The sequence below is a fragment of the Bombus pascuorum genome, chromosome 12, assembly GCF_905332965.1.
Source record: "Bombus pascuorum chromosome 12, iyBomPasc1.1, whole genome shotgun sequence".
NCBI lineage: Eukaryota > Metazoa > Arthropoda > Insecta > Hymenoptera > Apidae > Bombus > Bombus pascuorum.
This window is the reverse complement of record NC_083499.1, coordinates 6,429,887-6,448,461: the sequence shown is the minus strand read 5'-3', so window position 1 is coordinate 6,448,461 and position 18,575 is coordinate 6,429,887. Positions and strand designations below refer to the sequence as shown.

Sequence of the window (18,575 nt, the reverse complement as noted above, 5' to 3'; positions counted from 1 at the left end):
TACTCGGAAGTTTTAAAGAAACTTGAGAATGACCACGAATTAGCAAGCGTTCATGAACAACGCCCAAAGGAAGTAGCAGCCATTGACTGGCAAATTAACCAGAAACAACCCGCTACGTCTGGTTGACATTTCGAATTTAAAAAACAAATAAGCTTCTCAGCTTGCTTCGCGCAGCGTTTAAACGACATCCAGCGAAAAGTTGATCTTCGCCCTTGCACTTACATTACAATTTCTTCGGGATAAGCAACTTCCACCCTGAACTGCTGCCAACAGAAGCTAAACCTAATGATAGATCTCTAGCGAACAGAAGGCAATTCAAGATGTAAGAATTTATTGCTGCGAGTACGTGTGAACGATCATGAATTTGTATTTTCTGTTCTAGAAAGTTTCGAACAGCGGCTTGATTTTCATCGATTGCGAGTTGCTTTTTTTTTTTGTCAGTTTGTTCAAATGGCTGGAAAAAATTTCTTTCAACGTTGGTGGAATATTTTCCAGGAGAACTCCCCTTCGAATACGAAGCTTGCGTGATGAATCTCGAAAATGGCTCGCGTGCGCGTTTGCAAAGGAGCGACTCTCCATGTTCTAATTATTCACTGGACGATTGATAATCGTCGAACCAGATACGATAACGACTGATCGTTGATTTACACGCGACGAAACAGCCGCTCCTTCGAATTATGCATCGTTGCCCCGCGTTTACCTCAACCCATCGAGCAGCTACCATTTAATTTATTCGATCGAGCCAGTCAACCAGCTTTAAATTCCATTAATCGCAGCCCACAACAGGATGCATAATGTTCGAGCCAGCGTTCTTCGATGACGTTTCTCGATTGTACCAACTCGCTGTAGCTTCCGATCATCGATCCTCTTTGGAACGCCAATTGTGACTTTCTTTCCTTCACAGTTACTTCACAGTCAGGTGAAAAAGTAACGCTATCGAAGAAACGATACGAGCAAAAACACACACATATTAGTATCGTTCTACCGTGTGTAATGTATTATTCGTATTATCAAAATGATTTAACGTCGTAATAAAATCTGCGCGAAACTAAAGTTTCCCTTTTCGGACGCACGAAAATACGTAACCCATGACATTTGTTCCGCGAGTGAGACGTCAACTTGCAACTTTCCCTTGCTGTCTCTTTGAAAGGTATACGACGCTTGACAACTGTAAAACGGATGAATTTTTCTAACACCGCTGTGTACGGTGCTTTATGTCTTGGCTACATCGCTAGATGACCCCTCTTGTATCTTTAATATCGCAATATCGTTCCCTGAGCGTGGCCCCTGGGTCGTTAAGAGCTCGTGTCGTGACATGTTACGAAAGGACAAACGATTCGCTCATGCCACGTCGAACCTCGACATCTTGTACGCCGTCTTATTGCCTACGTGGCAATAATAAGCACTACTCGTAACAGATAAGCATCAGGTCCTCCGATTTTTAGACGGCTGGTCGTAAAGAATCGCGTAATTACAAGGGTGCCTCGATCAGATATTCAATACGATCAGAGAGCCACTGTGCAGTGAAATGCACGATGTTGGACGGTGACCGTTGAAAATTCGATTAAGGTCAAGAATAAATTTCCACGCTTCCCTGTCGATCCCCGCGCCTCGTCGCTTCGAAACGCCATTCGGTGAATAAAAACGCGGCTTGATAACTGATGATTGGCGATCGCCCCCAGCGAATTACCTAATGCAAAGCTCTTTACGGAGCTACTCAGTGAGAAACCAATTAAGGTCGTCGATAAATCTGCCTCGCGTCCATGGATTTCGTTGCGTTCGAAATCCACCCCTAACTTTCAGCCACGTCCTATCCCCCAGTTAGGCGCGTGCTACATGCTTCGAGTTTCAGCTCTATCTTACTTGATCAATTATCTATAAATACAGCTGTGACTCTGGAATTTTTTACGTCACAGGCGCGCTCTAATTTCTCCGCTCTACGTTCCCAAAAAGATGCCAAACGTACGATGTAAACAATAAATTTCGCACAGCCAACAGAAATTCTCTCGTACTTTCCTCGCTAATGAACTCGTGGCTAATAAACTCGACTATTAACGATGAAAGAATACGATTGCAAAACCGACTCGAAGGATGCGGTAGAGTTAGCTCGCCAGTCGTTTGCATCGCGTTTCAACCAACTTCTCCGAATTCAGTTACATACGGTCCTAGCTCTTGTAATCTAATCATTTAATCGAAATATAGGTTAACTAATCAACCTGAGGCAAACTGTTGTTGCTATTTAACTACTGGCGCGATCATAAACCTTGAAATTTTATGGAGACGCTTATGTGCAACACTTACTCGGTCTGATTGTCCTCGAAGGTGAGCGAGCCCTCCGTGTGCATGTATTGCTTGGTAGGCTTGGCCGTTCCTTCGATGGTGCGATAGGGGATGGTCACACGTCCCCTGGCACCGCTGTATCTCACCACTCGCAAAGAAAACTGTCCAACGCTTTCCACCAGCTCGATGTCTCTTTCGGGGAAGCCGAACACGCCGCTGTGATCGTCGTCGAGGATCATCACGGTCGCCAAGCTAGGTGACACCAGCATGGCAGGCTGCGACGCGTTGCTCAATCTGTAACATCATCGCCGTCGTTGTTAGCGTCTTAGTATTGTGAGGAATCTGGAGACGTTCGAAGTTTCCACGTCCGTGTGTATCTCGACTAATTTCCACGGATACTAACGTATACTTGAAATGAAACGCATCTAACCTTGCCCTTTGATCTTTCGGTATGAAGATCAAATGAGTGAAACCAACGATTAATAGGAATTGATAGCAACATGGATAAAAGATAGGTTGAAAGTGCATGATAGTTAGTCTTGCAAAGTTAAGCCACGTTAAATCCGTCCGATGTTGGAATGTTGAAAGGATGAGGTTTTTGTTTCTACAATAGCCGTGTTCGTGTAAAGTTTCTCGAGATTCTAGAAAGGAATGTGCAATTATAGCGATGTTAATTTTAACAGAATATTTGATCCCACTTACTGGACCGAGGAATAAACACGTTCTTCCATCGTAACTTTGAAAATGCGATGAAAACGTGAAATTCGTGATCAAATTGCACCAAGTGTCCAAATAGTTATAGATGGTACGCGATAATAGCGTGGTAAAATATTCCTATCGTATTTACTAAATCATTGAACGCCGGACTGGGTTTCAGAACTGTTTCGGACCGATTGTTCCGCCATAGACATTCGTCATCGCGATGCATCGCGTCGTAACACAGCTCGCAATGGAACATTTCCGCCGATCAAACCGGCCCATCTAAGCTAATTGCTTTTCTTCCGAGAGCAAACTTCGGATGGAGTCGGTCAGATAAGCGAGACTCGAAATAACTTGGAACCCGGCTGCACGAGTTCCGCTGGAGCTTAATGTACCGCGTTTCTTCGCTTCATCGGCAACAGGGGAGGAATTCTAGCGCTCGTGCAGCCTCGTTTCCCCTCCTTTCCCCGTGGCCTGTGGCATGAACATGTAATCGAGAACTAGTCCTGAACTGGTATCTGAACGTATGAATTCGCCATAGACTCGAAATTCTCTGTCCGTAATTACTCTCTCTTTCTCTCTCTCTTTCTCTCTGTCCCCGATCAGAGCCTTCGTTCTAACGATCGCCGCAGCGAAATAGAAGCAACACCGTGCAACGTTTCGCTCGTTATCGAGGCCTGTCCATCTTGTTCAACGGCAACACGAACGCCGAGAAAATAAATTTTCCCGCTGTGACCGGCGTTTCTCCGGCGAGAAAGCTCGCGCGTGTCGCCAGATCGACCGAGATTATCGCGAAGTTAAGAAAATCGTTAGGACTCGCAGGATTCCTTGAAAATCGTCGTGTTTGTGCCCGTTTGCGCTGGCCTGATCTACGCCGATTTCGACCCTCCATGTTATCGGGTTTCCTTGATAGCGACGCTAAACGCGCGGTAGATGTTGAACTTCGTTGGCGCACGACGGAAGTAAGAAGTTCTAAAAGCCTTCTAAGAACGTGAAATACAAAACGAGGGATGGTTCGAGTGTCTCGAGCAACCATTCCAGAAATATTTTCCTTAAACTGTGACGGAATTCCGGACTGCCGTGAAGCAAGTACAGGGGCACTTACAGACTACCTTATTAAGGTTCGTTAGAGCCATAAACGATTATTATTCGCTATGAAACTTATAGAGGGATAGATAAAGACTATAGACTATAGGATAGAGACTGTATGAGGCTGTATAAACGGAAGTGCAGCGATTCTAATTCCGCGAACTAATGCCTGACCTACCAGCAATTCCGCTAAAGCGATTCTCCAAAGACCGGTTAGAAAATTTAGAAAAGATCCTTTCGCTTCCATTTCTCAACTCTCAACGCGAGGCGAGCGTCGACGGAATTGACGGAATCTTCGAAGCGTACTTTAGCCGGAAACAATTCCCATCCAGTTGACAATCTCGAACGCGATTACCTCGGAATACGAGCAAGAACGAGAAGAAAGCATCTAAGCGTTTGACTATCGAAGATAGAACGAGTCTCGACTGCATGAGAACGTTGGAGCGGGACGTTCGAGCGATCCACCATGCAACGAGCGCACTCATGAGTTTTAATCAGGACGTTGCTACCAACATGATCATCAAATAAAAATTGTAGAACTTACATTTTACGTTTTACATTGATGAACGATGAGTTACGTTGTACATTTTCTGTCATACGCAGTTTTGTTATAAATGCAATTTTTTAATTCCCAAAATTTCTCTTCTATTTGATTTTCAGGCTAAACACGTATCTCTCTGTAATTGTATTTGCCATTTCGTAATTGTAGAAATATCCTTCGTAACATTAAAAAATATTAAAAACCTGACGATATCGTGTCTTGATAGCTATATCTTTGGCTTCTACAAACCTGGTCAACCATATTTTTAGACAACATAGGTTTTCTTCACTTTTACCTATTTTATTTTTAAATATTTCTTTTCGCTCATAAAGTAACCTGCTGTTAGTACGCGTCATCGTAGACACCTACACGGTCATTCGAATCTAGAACATCGTGGTTTCCGCTAGATGTTGGACTCGTAACTATTGCACGACTAATCGACAAAATTCCAAGAATTCGTGCGTCCTACTTTTAAGACTGTGCGATGGAGGTAGTTTCGAAAGAGAGACATTTTTGTCGCTCTTAATCCAACTAGCTGGTACTTGTGCCGAGTACTGCGGAGCATCGCTGCCGTATTCCAGTTGCCATTTTCGCGTGGTTCTCGTCTCTTCGTTGGATAAAAAGCCGAGTATTCGCGAGAAGAACACGAGTGCCTCGTAACGAACTCGAAGATTCTGCGAGCGACCGCGACCCCCGAGAGTAAATGGAATTTTTTCGTCGACGGCGTTCACGTCGCACGAGTTCTCCAAAATAGCAGCCGACCTCGAGAACTCTCGTGCGCGTTCATTTATGATCTGTCAAAGGTTGTTCGTCGCGACGATTAATCGACGAATCGACGCTAATTGACGTACGGACGTGCGTTGGCGTCGGTGTTGGCGTCGATGAAACCGCGAGCAGACAACCGGTCCCTTTGTGCACGGAATTTAAGCGGTAATGTAATAGCGCGCGCCATCCGGACCGAAGTTAATTGAAAGATGCGCTGCCGGCGATTATCAATTCGCTATCGCGACTAGATCGTCGACCGACAGACGCCCTCGAGTGTACGTCTGGTATCGAATCCGCTTCCTGTTTTTCACGGGACAAATGGGGTGTCCTGGTTGCTCTTCCGCGAACGCTGATTGAGTTTCGTCGACTACATCTTCTCGTGGAACAGTCACAATCGAATGTTTAGAAACGTGTTGTAATTTTTCCTTATGATCGTTCGAACAGTCGAACAATTGGCAAGAGACGCAGCGTCTAACGTAATAGACACAGTGTATATGGGAAAGCTTTAATAATCTCAAGTTGACTCGCGTCCAAACAGAAAGTCAGCATGTTTTCTTCGCAAACGCGCGGAAAGAACGATGTCCAGCCTGGACGTTGGCGTAGATAAGTTTGTCAAATTGTCGTGACACCTTACTCGATAAAATTCGATATGTCCGCATTCATAAATAAAAGAGCAACGAGTTAGAATCGTACGTGTCTGGAACTTGATCCTGTCTGCGATCGATTCACGTGGCCTTCGTCACAACGTCGTCGTATAAAAACCAAACGAATTCTCTAAGACTTTTGTCTAGATCGTCGTGTGGAAAGGAGGAAATCGCTCTAATCCTCTAATCCCCGAGTCATGGAAACAAAAGGAACAACTGAGCAATCTCGTCGCTCGTTACTCCCTGATGATCCTTGCAACAATGTACATCCAAGTTCCTTTATTTATCTCCATCCTGTCTGGATATTGTACCTCGACCTCGGCCCAGTTTCATCACGGTGTAACAGCGGCGAAAAAGGAAAACGTTTTCCAGAGTTCGATGTATACATTTCACGGAAACAATGAAACATTTTGTAATATTTCTCTCGTTCGTTTTTCCACGTCGCGTAGCTGAACGATTTTTCAAGGTCCGACATGTTTGACAAAAACGCGCTGTCCCATTGTTCCTTTGATTCCTCGTTTCTCCGCTTCCCGGATCAGCACATTCAGCGGTTGCAGGCAATTCATCGTTGTACGTTGGTCGACCAACCAAAAGTTTCACCTTGCGACATTGCGTTCGTCCTTGCCCCGCCCTAATCGACTATCATTCCTACCCTTGAAATTTCCTTCGTGTTTTACTTTTTGACGTTAACGCGTTAATCGCCACGATGATTGATCGATGCTACTAAATCTTTTGTTACGATTAAAATAATGAAATTCATTTCATCGAGTAAATAATTCTCAACGATGCGGATCACTTGGATTGACGACATTGTCGCATAAAGTACGCTATATTATTTTGCAAAAATTAAACATTATGGTTTAGTATATCTCCATCTAGCGAGGTAAATAAAATTCACGTGATAGTCAACGGATTAATACGGACAAACGTGATAAGTAAACTGCGGATCTTATGGGAGTTTGTCTATGGGAGAACAGATCTAATTCGTAGGAAATCATAAAGTTTTGCAACTTCCAACAAATATCATTCCGTAGCTTTCATATACATGTTCAAATTCGTTTCAAATTTAACCAATATGACATTAGGTGTTTCATCGAAGTGCTCTCGAAATTTCAAAATATTTCATACAACGCACAGGACGTGTTCGTAAGAATTTCCTGCAAGTGCTCAAATACTTTTGTGAACCGCTGTAGATGACACGAATAATCCTACTTTAATAGAGATGACGTAAACTGCTACTTATGAATCACGAGTAATTCGATCACGTTTGTTCCCAATCACGATTATACTTTCTACAGCGATCCATGATTTCTCGCGATCGCCTCTAATTGACAGAGGCCATAGGCGTTCTTTACATTTTATATTAACCGTATCAAACGAATACTAGGATTTTGAAATCGAAGGGAAATATATCTTACTCTTTGAGGGACTGATATCGTTATGATGACGAACATAAAGAGAAGAAAATTGAATTATTTTCTAGTTTCGTTATCGAATAAAATAAATTTATATGGAGATACCTTTACGCGAACCTTGTCGAATTATTCTATAGCAAAAAAATAAAGAATTACGATCAGCCAACGATCAGACACAGTCAGCCAATTCACTCAAACTGAAAGAATCACACGGTGACCGCGTCGTGACCGAAGTTAGATTACGACCGTGATCGTGATTCTGCGAATCACCGTTCATGATTTCCCACGTCATGTCCTATATCTCACTACAGTTGTAATGCTGTGCAAGTTCAAGCGGATCCGAGAGGACGGACACGTGGTTGGTCAATCGGTCGCAAACCTTTCGCACACCAACGACTTGCCGTCCTGCCACCTTTCATCCGACCGATTATCTCTCGAAAGCTTAATGCGATTTCGAGTCACTGATTCGTCTCTAGGTTTAATAGACAGCTAGCGTGCGCCACAGGGACACTCGTTCGAGTTTCCGCGTCGTCATTGACCGTGGCAATAAAACTAGAGGTACGTGTAGTTCCGCAGTCCCATCTCTACGTCCTTGATCTTCTCCTCTGAATATCTTTGCCGCTCGTTCGACCGACATTTCCGGGATGGAAGTTGTCCCCCTCGCTTTTCCTCTCGCGTTGTTCCGCGAATCGCGGACGAGACAGATGAAATTCTCCGGTACCGCGAACACGAAACTGCATCGTCGCGGTTGCTACTTGATGCCGTGTTTGTTTCGATCTTATCTACTGAATAAGTATCACAGGCTGTGGAATCTTTCATAGGTGAAACTTCAGCACCTGCGAATATCCTTCGAATATTATCGTCTGTATTTTTTAACTCCGCTTGTTATTAATCTTGTAATTTAAAGAAGACTCGTGGGAAAAACTTTTACCCGCGATAGTCGTTGAAGATTCGCAGCGGTGAACAACGAAGAAACGACCCGAAGAGAAAGTTGTGTATTTTTAGAAGAATATTCATCGGAGCAAGGATCGATAGGATATCTAAACTCGTTAAAATTTCTGACAGTTTACATTGCCTTATCGTCGAGAACGTCCGCGGAGGCGAGTAAAGGCCCGTGTCTGCTAAGTTGGCGAAACTTCGCCCGTTATTACCAAGGCGATGTTAGCATTTGCCAAACAGATGCCTGGAATCGCAAAGTTCTGGTCGAAGTATGAACGAAGAAAATTCTTGCTAGATTTCAACAAAAACAAAAACGGAGTGACGTTAAAGCGAGTGGCGGTTCGCGTACACTCGTCGAAACAATGGTCTCGGTGAATATAGTGTTCGAGTGATGAAATGGGCGGGAAAAAAGAAGAAGACAGCTGTACCTGATGTAGAAATGCTCGTCCTCTTCGAACAGCTCGTCGTCGATGACGGAGAGCTTGATGGTCTTCCTGGTCTCGCCCGGATCGAAGGTCAGAGTGCCCTTGGCGCTGATGTAATCGGAACCTGCCTCGGCCGAGCCATCTTCGGTGCAGTAATCGACGGTGCACGGTTTGGTTAGGTCACCGCCGACTCTGGTCACTCCCACCTCGAAGGTACCGACGTTTTCCATCACGGTGTAGTGGCCAGGTTCGAAGAAGATTCTCATGGCGTTCACGTTCTCGATGTCGATGCTCTCCGCCTCTTGCCTTTGCAGTTCGGCCTTGACCTCGCTCAGGTCGCTCTGCGCCCTTTCGCTGATCTTCTTGCTCAGATTTCCTGCGCCAACCATCTTCCTGGTCGCCTGTACCCTGTAGAACGCTCTGCTCTTCGGTCCCTTTCCCAGCACCTCTTCGTGAGCCATCACTTCCAGTTGTTCCAGCGGCAAAGTGGGATGTTTCCTTCTTAGTTCTCTCAGAGTGTTGATGTAATCCCTTCTTGTCTGCTCGAACTCCTTTGCTTCGGGCGTGTCGGCGTCCGTCATGTTGTGGAAGTTGTCCTGCTGAGGTTTAATCTCGAGCTCCACCCCACCGTCCGAATCACCGGCCTCGGCCTGCACGATCACTCCTCTCTTGTTCATCCGGTAGCCTTTGTGTAGATACTTGTAGATGAGCAGACGTCGATCGGCCACGTAGGCCGTGAGAACCGTGGCTGGGAAGAATGAAAAGGTGAGGATACCTTCCCAAACCTCGAGCACGCCAGGGCTGGAAACCGCCAGGATCACGTACAGCCAAACGTAAGCGAAGATGCTCCACGTGGCGGTCACGAAGAACACTCTCAGGTGCTTGATCTTCCTGGTCTCGCCGTTTGGTATCACGAACACGCACAGCGAGATAATGACGAAGAGATTGTAGGCAGCCGAGCCGACGATCGTGCCTGGTCCTAATTCTCCAGCCTGGAAGTTTTTCGCCCAGATCTCGATGATCGACAAGAGGATCTCCGGCGCGCTGCTACCCAGCGCCATCAACGTCAAATTCGCCACGGTCTCGTTCCACACCCGCACCACCACGATCTGCGGCTCCTTACCCTGGCGGCGAACCACCAGTTCCTTCTCCTTCGATGTGATCACCTCGATCGCCGCCATGAAACGATCGCTGATTATCGACACGCCGATGAACAGGTACAACAGCAGAAGAAAGTAGACAAATCCGCGGAAGATCACTTCGGAGAGATAGAGGTTCTCCAGTGGTCCCCATAACGGCACCACTAGACCGGGCTCGCACCGGACCGAATAATTTCCCGACATCTTTCTTCCGACTTTCTCTTATGCCTTTCCTTCTCTCCCGTACGACGGAAACGCCTCGACCAACCCCGATTTGATTCAAGATCGAATCGCCGACCTCTGACCGCCGTGACACAAACGGCTAGAGCTGTCTCGAGCTTCGCTCCCAGAGGGTCAACAACTGTCGACAATGACAAACGACTTTGATTCCGATCGTAGAGCGAACCGATCGCCCTCGTGGCGTATGATAACGGTGAATAGCCTCTCTGTCTATCCTTGCGATTTCGAGTGGAAGCCAACTGTCGACACTCGTGCAAACCCGCGTCTTCTCCCTAGCGGAGTTCTCACCACCGTTTCCCCATCGAAACGATATTTTCGGAGGTTCTCTTGTTCGCGGCTCTCTTTCCGCCTTTGCGTGCACTTAGGTACCTCCCTCTTTGGATCTCGCACTCTCCTCCACACGCACTTCACCCTCTTTCTCCGTTTTCGTGTTTCTTACTCCTCTCGAACCACGTTCCCCGTGACAGAAACCACGGACGTTTATCTTCCGATTTTCCGTGTATGTATGTACATGTACATGTGTGTATGTGTTGTGTGTGTGTGTATACAGCGTGTGTGAGTGTACGCGCGTATACGTGCCGATTATCCGACCGCAAACGAGAACTACCTGTCTAGGAACCGCGCGTGTCACCCTGACGAGCCGTGCGACATCGGTGGGTCGGAGAATCGGCTACCGAGGGAACCTGCCGATACCACCGCGGCAGCGAGCTCCCATCACGAAGAGGATCCTTCGAGCACGGGGCGACAGAACCGTACCGGGCCGTGTTCGAACGAACACTGAAAGAGGAGAGAGAGAAAGCGAGCAAGGAAGAGGAGAGCTGGGTGGGAGTAGAGTCTCTCGAGCTGCCTAGACGTGGCGGACCTCGCTTCCTCCCTCCTGTTCTAGCCATCGCTGCGTGTCACTCTAGCCCTCTTTCCCTCTCTCTCTCTCTCTCTTTCTCTCTTTTTTCATCCCTTTCATTCGATTTTTCTTTCTTCAACGCAAACACGACGCACTCCGCTTATCTTTATCGGTCTCGCGTCGCGCTTCCACGATCGCGAACTCCCTTTTACTTTTTAGATCCTTGTCTTTCCTCTTTTTCCTTCTCTTCTTTCCCCATTCGCGATATCTCTTTCCCTCGCACACGCTCTGTAGCTGTCTTTCTCCGTCACTGGCAGTCGTTCTCCTTGTCGCAGACGCTTCTCCGTCTCGCTCGTGGCGTAGCATCCCTGCCAGCATACCGGCTAAAGGGAGCGCATGCGTTTCCACCTATTCGACCACCCTCTTCCTCCACCCCAACTGACACCCCTGATCAGTAGGGACGCCTCCCACCCCGACATCTCGCTTCTCTAGGTGGCTTGGTCAACCTAGGCCAGATCTAACTGGATGGAACGCGCTCTTGCGTCGCGTAACACTTCCTTCTTCCACGCGATACCAATCTCTTTCTTCCTTTGTCTTTCTCTTTCCTCTCATCTCGTATTTTCCACCCTCGTTGCTCCTCGAGTCCGAAGCGAAACAGCGGCTGAATCAAACACGCGGCTTTATCATCGGCAGCTCCTTTGTCGTTCGTTTGAATAGCCCGCGTTGCGCTTTGCAACCTAAAATCCGCGAGGTAAAAGAAAAGCCAAAAGACGATGCTTTCCAGATAGTTTCTCCCGCCCGTGATCCATTGATCTCTCACAACATCGTTCTTCGAAACCGATCGATGAATCGAATTCCGCTTGTCCGCTCGATCTTACGTGACCCTCGTAGCGGTAAGGAACGCGGATCTAGAGATTCCAATACCTACGGACGCCTATAGATGAGATAGACGAGCCAGTGTCAAGGTTTCCTCGACGAGATCATCCGAGTTCCGTAAGCACAGCTTTTCTCTCTCTGCACTGCAGCGACCGAAGGATCGTTGTTATCAGACAGCAGCTGTTTACGCATTCGTTTGTTTATCTTCGAGCGATACAGCATGGAATCTTTGCAGGTTTATATTCTTAAGTCTAGCAGAACGTTTGATTTCAGTTGTAACAAGAAGCGGTGGAAAAGTATTTTTCTATTGTAACTTTCAAAGTATCATAAGAATATCGATCTTTTGACGGAATTGCACCAGGTGACTAAATATTTGATAGCAGTGGTTTCATGTGATTTCACGCTTCTAGATTGGACATTCGTGGTCGATGGTAATTCGCAGCTATCCAGCGATGTTTTTAAAGACAAACTTCGTCCAGCTTCCCGTTTCGTTTTCCTTTGCCATTCGACAATGTACGAGGAAAAAGAATCGCCTCCTTTTAACGGTCCATCGAACGAACGATTCTTAAGTGGAAAAACATTCCTTTCGTTTTTGCTGGCCCTTCTTTTAGCTCGTGAAACCTCGACACGCTCCGCACTCGTCCTAATGTATCTCGCTACAACTGATAAAAGGCACTCGGCAACGATGCTGAAGATCTACGGGTGGAGCAGGGGGAGCGCGTGATAAATACAGCGACGAAACATCACAGACGCTTATATCGCTCGATTCTTTCTTCTTTCCTCCCTTCGAGCTTCCCTGAACAACGATGAACCTGTATCGATACAATTGAGATCTTGCTGCGTCCACGAGGGGAACATTCTTCGTCGCTTCTTACGATCGTTCGTAATTTACACAAGACGAAGGTGGAGGCGTCAGAATTTCAGAATAGCGCGGTTTGCCAAGATTTTATTATCCCATTAAGGAGCGATCGATGATTTATCATAATGTTATACATTGGCTCACGAGGATATTTGGACATTTACCATGTACTATATAAATTCCATATATATATTGCCTGTTCTATATATTTGAAACATTTTGATATTTCATTATCACGATGATGATACCGAGTACATCGTACACAGTGGTTAGAAGAAGTATCTGTGCTCTTATTTTCCAACGAATTAGAAACCATGTCAATGCTTCATACGGAATAGAAAATCTATTAAAACCTATTAATTGCAAGCTGCTACTCAGAGAGTTGGCCAGAAGACTCGGAAGAAACCACCCAACAGATTTACTCACGCACGGTCAATAAGACGCGTACACACGCAGAACAGTGGTCGATTCCAGCGATCGTCGGTGAATGTGTCGAAATCGACACGTGTTCGATAAAATTCAATTTTTCAAAAATGTAATTAATCGTACCAAATTATTCGAAACATTTACAAAGGATATATTAAAAAAAGAAAGCTCTTTACGAGATTCTACGACGATAGCAAATTTCATATATCTGCAGATAAAGAAAACAGAATTCGTTAACGCGAACTGATCGAGAAAATTGCAAATAAGATGGGTCAACGCGATGTTAGCCTTTAATGGATTAAGACGAAAGAAAATCAGTGTACGCTAATAGAACAAGCCCGGACACAGAAATATCCTTGAGAGAATATTTTGTGCGTCTGTGAAAAGACGAACAACGAAGGCGAAGCTGCATTGGCAATTTGACGAGAGTAAAACTACCTTTGATAATAAAAGTTATACAAGATCGAGTGATTTGGTCCAGGAATTTCGTGTAACTTGCGATGAAATATTCGCTTGGCAGTCGTTTCCTTCCGAATGAAACTAAACAAAGTTGTTGTACGTTCGTGGAACAAGTCCTCGAATCTCTTGTTGCACCGATCGAGGTCCTCGAATCTCTTGTTGCACCGATCGAGATCCTCGAGCATCGTCAAGACCATCCTATCGGTTATCGTTATCGGTTGAAAAAGGATCAATTTCAGCAAAACGAACCGCTCGAACGATCTTAAAGTTCGATAGGAATTTGATGACAAGCTCGTTAGAAGAATCCTTCGATCGAATCCAAGAGTAACAGGCTACTCTAACTCAAGGACGGTCGCTTAAATACCTCTCAGAAGATAAAGAGAATCTCTGGATCATTCTCACAAAGTTGATGTCATAGCAGCTTATCACAGATATTTTTAATCGCGATCGTTGCATACGCTACCGATGACCTTGCTCGTTCTCGTAAGAACTTCAGGTTGAGGATCAAATTTTCGTTAAGTAGCTCGATCGTTTCAATGTGAAATATCTACGTGAAATCTAGCAGAAACATACAACATACGAGTAAATCGAGGATTTGTATTCTAGCGTTGTACTGTCTTTTTATACGTAACTGCAGTGACTATACGATAGTCCGTGACTATCGTCGCCATCTGGAAGGATGCAACGAAAACAGTTCAACGCGTCTTCACCGAATCGATAATTTCTGATGAAAAAGATCGAAACTAATCCATTGACCAAGAACAGAATAAACAATTACTAATAAACAATTGAGTAAATAGAGAGACACGGACGAAGTACAGAATAGACATAATACATAACAATATTGATTAAGTGCAGAATGATACCTAACATCTACTATTTCTTGATTTTTGTAAGAATAAAAAATTATATGAAATGATTGAAAATGTGCGCGATATATAATGCAAACTATGTTTCCGATATGGTCTCTGCGTAAAAGAATGTTCATCTTCGAAATTATCCTTTTCCTTTTAATCGCAAGCTTCAACTTTCAACGCAACATGCCATGTTCGCTGTTTGAATCTTACAATCGAACTTTGTTTTAACGTTTTCATTTTTCTTTTTTTTTTTTTTTTTGATAAAATTGCGAAAAAGACGTATCATTGCAATTCGAAGAAACGTTTGAAAATGCTACGATATCGGGAAACCTTACAAGTCGATTCTGCGTTGCGCTCGTTCATCTTTTGCACAATTTGTCAAACTGTACGATCTTACACTTTGCTTCTACGATATTTCCATACATTTCTCGATTGCTATATGTACGTATACAAATTTTGGTAACTCGAAACAAGTAAGATACATACGCAAACGTGATTGACGTACTGCGAATATTTATTTTATATCAATCGTTTACAAAATACAAAGACGTTGTATTTGCAATGAAACAACAATAACGTTAATGTTTGAAGCATAGCGGGAATGGTAATAAAAATGAAAAATGTAAAGATGTCGACGAACCTTCTTCTTCTACATTTCGTGTGAAGAGTAGTCGCCCCGTTGAAAACCACGTAGAAACTCGCGCGTGAAATCCTAAAAACCAAAGGAGCAAAGTTTCAGAGACGCACATAGGCACTTTTTTTTTTATTTTATTTTATTTTGGTTATTTTACAATTTGTCCTTATGGACATTTGATAAAGTGTTATATCTTATTGGTGAAGAAAAAAAAAATAAAATAAAAATAAATATAGCATGTGGGTGGCTACCCCCAGCGGGGTGCCAGCTTCGTTTTTTTCTAAGTTATATCTTTTATGTACATAGGCACTTAAACGAAATAATACAACGAAGAGGGAGCGTGTGATCGATACGAGACTTACCTCGAGATCATCTGGTACAGTATACAAAACGTAGATGGTAAGATATATGGGCATCGAGATCGTTAGTTTTCGTCAGAATATATTGAGAATTCTTCTGAACTCTCGCTCAATATTGTGTTGTTCTCCACGCTAGGCAGCACAAGTTCTTTCGTGTGTACCGTTAACTTGTTGAACTTGAAGAACGAGAAAGGATTGTCCTGAAGATGCAATATAAGCTGTACTTCCAAACACTTATCCGTAAACAGGTAATCGATGTCCACGATACTGTTATTTTTCAGCAAAAGATTCCATTCAAAGGATTTTTTATGGTTAATTAGCATCATGGGAAGTACTTTGATGCGGTTATTCGATAAATCCAACCATTCTAGCGTCTCGATGAACTTCAACTTGTTCAAATTCGTCACATCCTCGATGTAATTGTTGCTTAAATCCAAGCATCTTAAACTATTCAACGAGTCTATATTCGGCACAATCTGCAACAAATTATGACTCATGCAAAGTTCCTTCAGGCTAGACAGTCCCCGGAAAACGTCTTCCGATACCGATCTTATGTAATTATGGGATAGATCTATCGTTTGCACATGTATTGTGTCCTTGAATGCGTCGCTCTTTATGTTGTCGATAGCGTTGCCGGACACGTTCAGAATATTCAACCACTCATTCCCTTTTAACGACAGCGAGTACGAATGCGAGCAATCTACACTGCACAATTCTGTTATTCTGTTCTCGTTCAGAAACAGAACTCTGATGTTAACTGGAAGATTTCGAACCTGGCACGAGCATTTGTTCTTTTCCAACAGAAGAGTCTCCATGGTTTCCGGTATATTATCGAGGAAATTGAACGATCCAATGTGATTTTCCGACAAGTCCAATTTCCTTAGTCTAGGCGTGAATTTGAGAAGGGGAACGTCGAATTGATAAATACCGACATCTCTTAATGACAAGATTTCCAGATTCGGTAAATATCCAAATGTGTTTGAGATGTGGAATTCACCGCTGTACTGGTTTCTCCACTTGTTATTGTTTATAGTCAGACTTCGCAATGTTGCGTGGTAGTGGAGCCACGACAATTCTTGGAGAGATATTTTGTTGCCGGAGATGCTCAAAATTTCTAGTCCTTCCATCAGGTCGAACGCCTTATCAGAAATGTACGCGATTTCGTTGTTGTCGAGATACAACTCCCTTATGTCCGAGGTATTAGCGAAAACGTCTCCGATTCTTGTCAGGCCTGTATTGCTGAAGTTCAGAATGGTTCTCGGAATGCAAACTTTCGCGGGATGTTTGTAGAGCAACATATCTTCCTTTGTACCCGCAAATATTGCAAATGCTATTTGCGAGCTGAAGAAAACCGGAAGTAAGATCCTCCACTGCACGAACAACATCTGCAAACGTTAATACGAGGTAGAGGATTCGCTGGCTTTCAAAAGTCAATTAAAAGAGGAGGTTGGCGATCGATTTTCTACTTTTTTTCTATTATTCGGAAGATGAGCTTACCTTCTAAGAAGCGACAGCCGAGGAAAAAGAAACGATCTTCTAAACAACCGACTGCTGCAACGAACAACGTTCTATTCTCTACTTCAATGCGTATCACCAACTTAGCACCTTCTGTTCTCAACATTTTAATTCGCTGCTTTATAAAGAAGCGATAATCATGCAATTCAACACTGTAGGGACTGCAGGACTGTAACCGAGCTTCCAGAGGACCCTGTTCTACGCGCAGATCGCCACGTGGCGCTTCCTCTTCTTCCTTTATTATTCGTTACGTATATCGCGGAAGTTAAACAAATTTTTATAAGTACGCATTAAATATTAAATAAATGGGACAGAAGTATGTTTTAAAAACTTATTTTCTACCTTGCATATTTATTACATATACAGTATTTGTCCGGAAATTAGATCATTTGCTTATCGTAGCTTGTTCAATCCTTGTTTGTTATAGACTATAACGACTAGGATGTGACTAATTTGTTGTTATGAATAAAACTATTGCTGCAATATCGGCGATCGAAATACATACGTGTGTGTGCCACTGTTGTGCGATAGGCGATTACACGAGTTTAGAAGATAGTAGCGATTTTATTACAGTGACATCTAAGGCGAAAGCTACTGTAAAATATACTAACGGAATTGCATTAAAATTGAAATTGATTAGATAATTTCTCCCGTACAATATGTACTTCTGATACATTTTGCGTATTTATTATATGTTTGCTACATGTCACTTCTACGTGAACTTCAGCGGTCTATCCGTGGAATGTAAATGGAAATGTAAAAAAAAGAAGAAAAGGAGGATTCGATACAATTAACATTAGCTCGCGAGTTTCTCACGTCTTATCCTCTGATCTTCGACTTGATCTTCCATGAAACAGTATGGCCAAGAATCTCGAACCGACTCGAATCGTTCAGTTTGAAAAAGAAAGGAAAGATAAAGAAATGGAAAATTTTCTACTGACGAGATCACCGGGGAGCAGCGTCTAGAAGATGCAAAAGATAAACTCCTACATTTAGGAAATCGATTAAAAAGTCGCAGGGCGATGAGTGCTGTTCGTTCGTTACTTTTTCGAACACGTTGCTGCGATCGCGCGTGTATCGTCTCGCAAAAATTCCTTCCTTGCTCGGGTTACGAAGATATCTAACGCCATAAGACATCCGAGTAACGACGGTGTATCGTTTTGGAATGCATCGTTGCAGATTTTATAATGCAATACTTTAACGACTGTAATCTAATGATAACTGCAACTGCTCTTCAGTGAGCAGCGAAACGAAATACTGATGAGAACATATTTCTAGTGAATGAGTTAAGAGGCTGATGCGATAATAGAAATCCAAGCGCTCTTTCGTAATGATGTTCAGCTAAATTGAAAGTTAGATAACCAACGAAAATCCGAACAGCTTGCAGAAATGGCGAATTTGAAGAAACACGTATATTACGTTCGTGAATGAAATGTTAGCGCATTTGAAAATAAGGAACAGTTTCGCCTGTTATCTTCAACACGCTAAACCAATTTATCGAATGTCGTAAAATAGCATGGTAAAAGGAAAAAAAAGAAAACTTCAACCGTAGAGCTTTTCATCGAACGTATTC

General features: G+C 43.8%; 2 protein-coding genes across 3 annotated transcripts in view; both read right to left on the bottom strand.

Annotated features, from left to right (window-relative positions):
* The window catches only part of LOC132912772 (sodium/calcium exchanger 3), a 129,417-nt gene extending 118,325 nt beyond the window's left edge, over positions 1-11,092 (bottom strand). Inside the window, exons 1-2 of one of the 2 annotated variants that reach the window (XR_009659269.1) lie at positions 8,801-11,091; positions 2,302-2,574 (exon numbers count right to left, since the gene is read on the bottom strand). Coding sequence is in view for 1 of the 2 variants with exons in the window: in XM_060970490.1 (XP_060826473.1) it covers positions 2,302-2,574; positions 8,801-10,140 (1,613 nt within the window). In the remaining variant the exon portion in view is untranslated. Of the gene's footprint in view, positions 1-2,301; positions 2,575-8,800 lie in introns of both variants that reach the window. The other variant, XM_060970490.1, reaches the window with a different exon arrangement.
* Positions 11,093-14,990: 3,898 nt separating this feature from the next.
* On the bottom strand, positions 14,991-18,501 carry LOC132912389 (chaoptin-like). The gene is made up of 4 exons (XM_060969765.1): positions 17,819-18,501; positions 16,985-17,237; positions 15,491-16,872; positions 14,991-15,206 (listed from the first exon to the last, which is right to left on the bottom strand). Exon 3 carries the CDS (start codon positions 16,870-16,872, stop codon positions 15,553-15,555), a length of 1,320 nt encoding a protein of 439 aa, XP_060825748.1. The 5' UTR covers positions 16,985-17,237; positions 17,819-18,501; the 3' UTR covers positions 14,991-15,206; positions 15,491-15,552.
* Between the last annotated feature and the right edge of the window lie 74 nt (positions 18,502-18,575).